Source organism: Penaeus vannamei, chromosome 30, assembly GCF_042767895.1.
Source record: "Penaeus vannamei isolate JL-2024 chromosome 30, ASM4276789v1, whole genome shotgun sequence".
NCBI classification, from domain to species: Eukaryota; Metazoa; Arthropoda; class Malacostraca; order Decapoda; family Penaeidae; genus Penaeus; species Penaeus vannamei.
In genome coordinates, this window is record NC_091578.1 from 25,107,831 (window position 1) to 25,117,830 (window position 10,000).

Genomic DNA, 10,000 nt, shown 5'->3' on the forward strand with positions numbered 1-10,000 from the left:
TTTCTTTCTTTCTCTCTCTCTCTCTCTCTCTCTCTCTCTCTCTCTCTCTCTCTCTCTCTCTCTCTCTCTCTCTCTCTCTCTCTCTCTCTCTCTCTTTCTGTTTTTTCTTTTTATTGTGGTTTCTTGGGTGATGTTTTTATGGTGGTGTTTCTTTCATCGTGCTTTGATCTGCTTTGTTTGTGTGTGGTTAATGTTCGTATTGTGAATCTTGTTATTGTTTGTTTTTCCCCTCTTAGACACATACATAAAGGCATACAAGCGCATACACATATAAGTGCGCATACACATGTAAGTATGCATACACACACATACAAATGCATATATATACACATCAAGCTTTTCCGTCTCCCTAGCAGCCACTTAGGGTTTACATCTGACAACTTTCTCGCCTGTATTTCGTATCCTAAATAACCACATCAATTTTCTTACACAAGTCCCACAAAATATCAGTCATTTCACACAACGGATTCTTTGTCGCCTTTATGCATGGATTTAATTGTCCAATTATCTGTCAAGGTCGGTGATTGTTAAAGAAAGCAGGTAAGATTTTTGCATGCACCGGTGAATTAATATTTATCAAAGGGAGATCGTTTATTTGAACCTTATCATTAGAGTAGGTGTTATGCTCTGACATAATTATGTTGTGTTCAATTAACTGATTATCTACCCAAGTTGATGGATCTCATACCCAGCTAAATAATTATTCTTAATCCGTATCAATAGTTTTGTGTTCTTATTAGTGATTTTAGTTCATGGTAAATGCATTCTGTCTCCCAGTCAATCGATTGTATGCCACAGTAATTAGTTTTTTGTGTCCTAATGGAAAGATTTAACAGCCTTGTAAAAAAATAAATAAAAAAATGTTCTAGTGAATCGATTTTGTGCAGTAGAAGATAGCCACTAAATTGGCCTTGTGACTTGTTCTGTGTTCTAGAAAAAATGATTTTGTGAACGAGTGAAAATATCATCTGGCCTGATCATTTACTTTTGTGCCGTGTGCTTTGTAAGCTGGTAAAAGGATTTTTGTGCCCGAAATAACAGATTTTGTGAAACAGCTGATAGTGTAGATTTTGTGTGCCAATAATAAAAAAGAACTGTTTACTAAATTCATTTTGTGGTCCAGTACATATATTATAAATGCATTGCTTTTGATAGTTAATCTAATTAGTGAACTGGTAAATATATTCCGTGCTCCAATGGATAGATTTTGTACCCTAGCGAATAGATTTTGTAGATTACTATAATTTTCTGTACTAAGAAGACTATGATTTGTCTTGGTAACGGGTTGCGTGAGCCCCAGTGCCCAATGAATTAATCTTGCCCCAAGTGTATTCCTTGGGGCAAGATTAAACAAAATCTGCGCCGAAGTAAATTAATCATTTGTTCAAGTAACCCAATTTCGCGCCCAAATAAATCGATATCGCGCCCGAGTCAATTACATTGGGACCCAAGGTAATTAATTCCAGGCACCCCATGTTCATTAATCTTGGGTACCAGTGAATATACTTTACGCCCGGCTAAATAGAATTTGCTCCCAAACACGTTAATTCTGCGCCAAAGTAAAGTGATTTTTCGAGTTAGTAAATTAATTCTCCGCCCTAATGAATCAATATTGTGCCCCAGACGTTGATTTTGTGACCCAATAAATAAATTGTATCCTTGTAACCAAAGTTTATGAAGTAGCAAAGATATACACTAATTAATCAATAATTAATTAATAATTAATAATAATTAATTAATTAATAGCAAAGGGATACACTTCCTAGTAAACAGATTCTCAGACTAAGTAAAAAGATTTCCTGGTACAATAAATCGACACATGTCTCCTATCATGATGAACTATGGAGAATACCAACCTACTAAATAATACAACCAAAAATGAAGTGATAATAATGATAATACTTTTTTCAGAACTGTGTAACGTTATATCAATATTCAACTATAAACAAACTTACAACTTCTTATATAAAAAAAAATCTAGGAATTCATCTGTTCAATCAAATACTTCTGCTCCCATCTTGCTGATCTAACTGAAATTTCTGTTGTTTTATTTCTTATTACAAGAGATTCTATAGTCGTAGCCATTTGCACGGATTATGCATGTATCTCCCAAACTTTCCGAGCATGAGCTTCGTTTTCTTTTCGTATTCGTTTTCTATATACTGGGGTAACTATTGTATAATATTAGTTCTTTCAAATTTACGTTTCTCGAGGTTTAATTATTATTAGGACTGTGATGATGGTGGTGATAATGATACTGCCAACAGGCTAATGACAATTGATAGGAATAATGTGACGTAGAGTGACGTAGTTACTAATGATACTGTAATATCAATGTTGATAATGATAATTGTAATAATAATTGTACTAGTAGCTTTAATAACTTTAGTCATAACAACAATAATAACATTAATCAGAAAAAATATTAACAATAAAGGTAATAAACATAGTAATAATAATAACAATAACGATATTAATAACAACTATAATATACATTAACAACAATAATAATGATAATTATGATCATAACAATAACAGTGACAATATCAATAATAATGATAATAATAATAATAATAATAATAAATATCAATATTAGTAATAATAATACAGATGATAAAATAATATTAATAATAAAAATAATACACAATAAATTATAAACATAAAACAATCACACTAATAACAAGGATGATAAAAAAAAATTATAATAATAATGACAGCAACAGCAATAATAATAATGATGATAATGATTATAGTATGATAAAAAATATAATAATAATAATAATAATAATAATAATAATAATAATAATGATAATAATAACAATAATAATAATGATACTACTAATAATAAAATGATTAATAGCAGTGATGATGATTAGGATTATCAGTATCATCATCATAATCATAATGATCATCATCATCAATATTATCATTATAATGATTATTATTATTACTATTATTATTATTATCCTTGTTATTATTTTCTTTTTAATCTTTATTATAATAATAAATAATAATAATAATAATAATAATAATAATAATAATAATAATGATCATGATGACAATAATAAAAAGTAATAATAGTAATGATAATGATAATATGATAATAATGATAATAATAATTTTATGATGATAATAACAATAATGAAAATGAAAATATAACAATGATCATAATTATAATCATAATCATGGTCATAATAATAGTATTATCAATAATGATGACAATAATAATAATAGTAATAATGATAATAATAATAAAAATAATAATGATAATAATAATAATAACAGCAACAATAATAGTAATAATAATAATAATAATAATAATAATAATAATAATAATAATAATAATAATAATAATAATAACAAAAATAATAACAATGATAATAATAATAATAATGACAACAATATCAAACAGACCAACACCACCAAGAAAACAATAATAAAGACAACAACTCCACCAACCCCATTATAAACAGTAACAAACACTACCAAAACAGACCCCCCACCTCCCCCCTTCCCTCCAACCCAAGAAACCGCCCCCCCAAAACCCCCCTTTTATATAACGGGCTCCTTGTATGCGTTGCAGGTCCAGCATATCGTGGAACACACCGATGGGGAGAAGAGACTGACGGGGAAGACCCATGATTACGTCAGCATTTAAGCTTCCGAGGGGGCAGAGAGACTGGCCTGAGGAGGAGCTCTGAACAACACTTGATTGAGTGAGAGGGACGAGGAGAAGAGAAGATGGAAGAGAGAAGACTGGAGAGAGAGAGAAAAGAGAAGAGAGAAGACTGAAGAGAGAGAAGAGAGAAAAGACTGAAGAGAGAGAAGAGAGAAAAGAGAAGACTGAGGAGCGAGAAGAGAGAGCGTTTAGGCAGAAAGAAGAGAGCAATTTGGAGAAAAAATATAAGAGAATGAAGGAATGGATGGAATTAGACGAGAAGAACAGGGTATGATAAATAAGGGAAAACACCCTATGGGTTCGTGATGTAGTTGGTTCAGTGGTTGTTAAATAAAGAGTCATAATTAAGTCCTCCCCTTCCCGTTTTCTCTATTTTTTTGCGTGGCAGTGTGTACGCACCTCATAAAGGCAAGGGGAGACTTCGCTATGTAGTTAGCCATCATATGAATCGAAGCAGGGATTAACTTCTAGTTCCTTAGCTAGTTCTTAGTCGTTTAAGTAGGAGCTTCAAGACCGTGGGTCCTCTTTGGAGCTCTCGAGGAAGACCTCCGGGCCGGTAGAGCTTGAGGACCAAGGAGAAGGTCCCAAGCTCTGACCTCCCTCTCAAGGGCAAGCTCGCCAGCTCTCCCTCAAGCAAGTGCTGTTCAAGGATCTCGTCGGTGAACGTCTCTGAAGACTCCAGGAAGGCGAGACAAGTCTTATTAGATTAATAATCAATTAAACAAGGTGTGAGCCGGTTTAGTCACCTGGGAATTAGGAAACCGATTTTTTGCATTTATTTAGCCCTGTGTCTCTTGAGATTATATATGTGAGTCTGATTGTGCTGATGCTTTTAGGCATCCGTCTATATAATGCAGGTTACCAATCACATATCATTCTTAATAACGTATCTAATCTCTTTAAGGAAATCTCTTAGATCGGAAGATGTCAGAAACTGATTTAGGACATAGTCTAGAGACCTATAACCAACGGACGATCCATATTTCGCTCTATAAGGCACTTCGATTCAGTGTTGGGTTTTTCTCCTTAGGTTCCAACCCCAAGCCCATGCCAGCTATGAGCCCAGGATTCACGTACTTATCGGCCCCGCCAAGTCGTGTAGGAGCGGGACCCTCCGTCGCGACAATGAGAGACCCTCCCTTCCCTCCCTTCTTCTTCCCTCCTTCCCCCTTCCTCCTCACTACGTCCTCCCTCCTTCGTTTCCTCCCTTCCTGTATTCACCCCAGCCCTCTATTTTTGTTTTCTTCCTCCATTCCTATTTTCCTTCCCTCCTCCATCCCGGTCCTCTCTCTCTATCTCCTTCCTATCCTTTCCCTCCTCTCCATCCTTCTCTTCCTGTTTTATCTCCGTTTCCCTCCTCCTATCCCTCCACCTCCTCCCCCTCCTCCTAGCTACTTCAGAGGAACCATGGGACTGGGTGTTGGCTCCTGCAAGAGTTATCTATTTGTGTGGCAAACTATAATTATTATTATTATTATATTCGGTGTCGAGGATAGGAACTTACTCATAAGTATTACAGCAGGCATGGTGTTTCGTGTGACGTTTGTGTATGGTACCTTTCATCAAGGAAAGTGGTCGCCTCGTACCACGAAAATCCTATTAAAGTAAACATATATAAAAGATAATAATGATAACCTTTCACCACTTCTTGTTGTGTATTGACCTGAGCTCTTGGTACTCCCGTGCCCGAGTTTCACGTAACCGCACTGAAACAGCGGCCTCCCTGTGGTCCTGTTTCACTCTGGTTGGAATAGTAGGGTTCATTCAAGTACAGGCAGATAGTGCACTGAATAAATGTAAATTGAATTAGCTGCTGTGTTTCTCTTTTTATTCCCCCCCTTTTTTCCCTGGAATATCTACCGAGGTTTGGTCTGAAATCCAATCACATGAAGAGAATTGATTAATCAAAAATGTGAAAAGATAGTTATATGGTTTTACAGATTTTTTTTTACAATAAATGTAAATAAATGTAAATCAAATAATACGTGTGACAAAAGATATTCCTAGTATAAAAAAATTCAAAATCACTTATATTAGAAATTGTTGAAATCTAGACAAAAGGGACTAAATAGAAAAAAAGAAAAAAAATAAAAGAAAAGCGAAAACCATGTTTACAATTATGGAAACCTCACCAAAAGTTACCTTACTAACTTTTTAAAAATATATATGATGAAAGCGAATCCATTAAAAACAGAAAACTGACTGGAAAAAAATCCTAAACAATAACAGAAATCTCAACAAATGGAAGTTTTATATTTGGAAAAAATATATATATATATTTATTCCCAGCTGTACAAATTCAAGCGAAAACATTTTACCTCGAACAAAATATATTTTCAATTCAGTCAACACACAATAGAATTGAATACATCGTAAATGTATTATACTTCTCACAAACTAATAAACAACACAGCCAAAATGATTCAGTTTTGGTCATGTAACTGAACGACAGATTTTCAATGCTTACTTTTTTCTTTTTTTTTATTGCCATCAATAATACAGTAACAGATTTTCAAAGAAAAATCTTGATTGCATGGATAAATTGATGTTCATAAACAGAGAGAAACGATGGAAGGACAAAGACAGAGGGTAGGGAAAGGGAGAGGGAGAGGGAGAGGGAGAGGGAGAGGGAGAGGGAGAGGGAGAGGGAGAGGGAGAGGGAGAGGGAGAGGGGGAGAGAGAGAGGGAGAGAGAGGGAGAGAGAGAGAGAGAGAGAGAGAGAGAGAGAGAGAGAGAGAGGGAGAGAGAGAGAGAGAGAGAGAGGAGAGGGAGAGGGAAAGAGAGAGATGGAGAAGGGAGAGGGAAAGAGAGAGATGAAGGAAGAGGGAGAGGAGAGGGAAAGAGAGAGAGAGAGAGGGAAGAGAAGAGAGAGAGAGAGAGGAACGAGAGAGAGAGAGAGAGGAACGAGAGAGAGAGAGAGAGAGAGGAACGAGAGAGAGAGAGAGAGAGAGGAACGAGAGAGAGAGAGAGAGAGAGGAACGAGAGAGAGAGAGAGAGAGAGAGAGAGAGAGAGAGAGAGAGAGAGAGAGAGAGAGAGGGAGGGAGGGAGGGAGGAGGGAGGGAGAGGGAGGAAGAGGAGAGGGAGAGGAAGAAGGAGAGGGAGAAGGAGAAGGAGGAGAGGGAGAAAGAAGAAAGAGAAGAAAGAAGAAGAAGAGAAGAAAGAGAGAGAGAGAGAGAGAGAGAGAGAGAGAGAGAGAGAGAGAGAGAGAGAGAGAGAGGGAGAGAGAGAGAGAGAGCGAAAACACACAGACCGTGACAGAGACAGAACAGACAGACAGAGAAAAAAGGCAGAGAAAGTAAAACAGAAGAAGAGAGAAAAGTGGCGATGTGATTAAAGAAAACGGAGGAAGAAAAGAAAACGTAGCCACAATTTAGGGTAAAAAGTAAACATGTTGAACAGACATGCGAGCACAAGAATCGTATTTTAGACAAAGAAAGTGAAAATAAAGAAATAAAGAATCCCATTTAAGATGAAAAAGAAAGTGAACAAAATAAAGAAAACGAGCCAAGAAGCGGTCAATGAAAGAGTCCGTTTGACGTTGAGCGGGCTAACAAGCGAGCGAACGAACGAACAAACAATCAAACAAATGAACGGACGAACAAACAAATAAATCAAATCAAACAAATAAACGAACGAACAATCAAACAAATGAACGGACGAACAAACAAATAAACAAATCAAATCAAACAAATAAACGAACGAACAATCAAACAAATGAACGAACGAACGAACGAACAATCAAACAAATGAAGGGACGAAAAAACAAATAATATTAAACAAATAAACGAACGAACGAGCGAACGAACGAACGAACAATCAAACAAACAAACAATCAAACAAACAAATGAACGAACAAATAAACAATCAATCAAACAAACGAACGAGCGAGCGAACAAATAAACAAATCAAATCAAACAAATGAACCAACGAACGGACGAACGAGCGAACAATCAATCAAACAAACAAACGAGCGAGCGAACGAACGAACAATCAAACAAACAAATGAACGAATGAACAAACAACCAAACAAACAAATGAACGGACGAACAAACAAATAAACAGATCAAATCAAACAAATGAACGAACGAACGGACGAGCAAACGAACAATCAATCAATCAAACGAACGAACGAGCGAACGAGCGAACGAACGACCCCATCCGAAATGCACGAATCTCCCACGAAGATCGCCCCCGCACGCTCTCGCAGATGCCGTCTAACCTCAGCGCCTTTCCGGTCACCATATTCCCTATCCTTGCGGCTTCCTCACCAATCACAATATCCTAAACAGAGAAAAAGGCAAGTTGGGTTTACCTTAATGGCGAGAGGAAGGCGGCTGGGAGAGTGACGAACCTCTGACGAAATTCTGCCGCTGGAACACTGGTTTTTGTACTTCGTTGATTTTTGTTGTTATCCCTGTGATCGTAATAACTTAAATAAATAATTTCGTTTTCATCGCAAATTTTGGGAAAATAAATCGGAAACACAAATAGCACTGTAAACAACTTTCACTTTCGAAACGAGCAAGGAGCACTGTAATAACAACTGTCAAATTTGCCGGTAGATGGCAGGACATGCGTCATGTATTTTCTAATTTTAAAAGTGTGAGCACATCGTTAAATAGAACAGCTGATATCTACAAAGAACATGTGTTTTATCAATACGCATTTCGGTATAATTTGTTTGAAATCAGGAGGGTTACTAGACAGAGAAATTATTCGCTGCGAATCGAGGAAGCACTGGAAAAAGTGTTCGCGCGTATTTTTCGACATATTTTTGTTGGTTTCCTTTTACCAGAAAATATATCTTTTATGATAATATTAACAGATAATAGTATAAGCGATGGTTATACAAATGATATGTATGAGTGATTCTACAAATAATGTAAGCTGATTATGGCAATGAAATAAATCATCATAATAAAAATTTGATAATGATAATTCTCTCTCTCTCTCTCTCTCTCTCTCTCTCTCTCTCTCTCTCTCTCTCTCTCTCTCTCCCTCTCTCTCCCTCTCTCTCTCTCTCTCTCTCTACTCTCTCCCCCCCCTAAACGAACAAATATATTGTACTTTAGCAATAAGGTAATGGAATATTCAGGAAAAATACTGAAGAACTTACATGTAAAGAGATAAAGGAACATATAAGTAAAATAATACATGTGTACGACCTTCATCTCAGAATCAAAGAAAACTAACGTCACCCGTCACAGAAAACGAAATTGAACGACAGACTATAGCATTTTTATTTATTCGCCGGAGGAAACTAGTTTGATTTACATTATGTTCATGTTTTCAGGAAAGTATCACAACACAAGATTATGCAGATAAGAACAAAATTTATATTCAAATGATATTCACATCACATCGTGTTCATACACTCTCTAGGTACTTATTATAGCTGTATTAATAGAGGTAATAACTTTGCTACATTTTGTTTCATCAAGATTCGATTAATTCGAATTCTACGTCTATTGACAGTTCTACCTTGCAGCAAACGCAACATGATGCTCATAATCCACTCACAAGAATATGCATTTGTATGATGTGCATTCACGGAAGGGTAGTTTTTTTTGTCGACATGACTCAGACAAAATTTGGCTGTATATATGCAGTATTGCAGTATTTCATCATTGTCATTGCCCTGTCATTTTATTATTTCCTGTTGTAATTCAGCATCACATCATTAACTGATAGTCTATATAACTGTATTATCTAATTCCAGTTGTAATTCAGCATCATATCATTATCTTATTATCTATCTATAACTGTATTATCTTTATCCATAGTGTTATTATAATCTTGGCATATCACACTTTGTTTGGGGATTTAGCATTGAATTTCTTATCAGCTCTTCTCTGATATTCGCACCTCAAATTGCAAACATTTTTATCATACCGTAATGGCAGGAGAGAGTAAAGATTTTGCTGTTTATGTGTAAATAGAAATCGTTTGTGTTGATGTCTAATGCCCTTTCTAAGATTCTGTGAAGATTTCCATGCTCAGATTATTGGTCTAGCATGATTCTCATTTACGTAGACTTTGTATTATACTGACTTTCTATATTATTATGATATTCAAGAACGGCATTCAACACAACCACGTTTAAAGGGGATTCGAACACCACACCGTTTCGAATAAGAAATGAAACGGAGTACGAATTTTGTGTTCGTCGAAACGTCACGAGTTTTTTGTTTTTCTAATTATTGTGGCCGCGTGGGAGATCCGTCCTATGAAACAACAAATAAATAGACTGATGAATAAGTAAACAAGATAAATAAAACAAACAAAGGGAAGAGTATGAAAGTACAGCACTCCGAAAGAGA

At 35.8% G+C, this 10,000-nt stretch overlaps 1 protein-coding gene across 2 annotated transcripts in view; it reads left to right on the top strand.

The window, feature by feature from the left end:
* Positions 1-5,488, top strand: part of spab (space blanket) — a 121,607-nt gene extending 116,119 nt beyond the window's left edge. For both annotated transcript variants that reach the window (XM_070143211.1, XM_070143212.1), the window contains exon 8: positions 3,584-5,488. In XM_070143211.1, the coding sequence (XP_069999312.1) occupies positions 3,584-3,658 (75 nt within the window). In that variant the 3' untranslated portion in view covers positions 3,659-5,488. The remainder of the gene's footprint in view (positions 1-3,583) is intronic.
* The last annotated feature ends 4,512 nt before the right edge of the window (positions 5,489-10,000 follow it).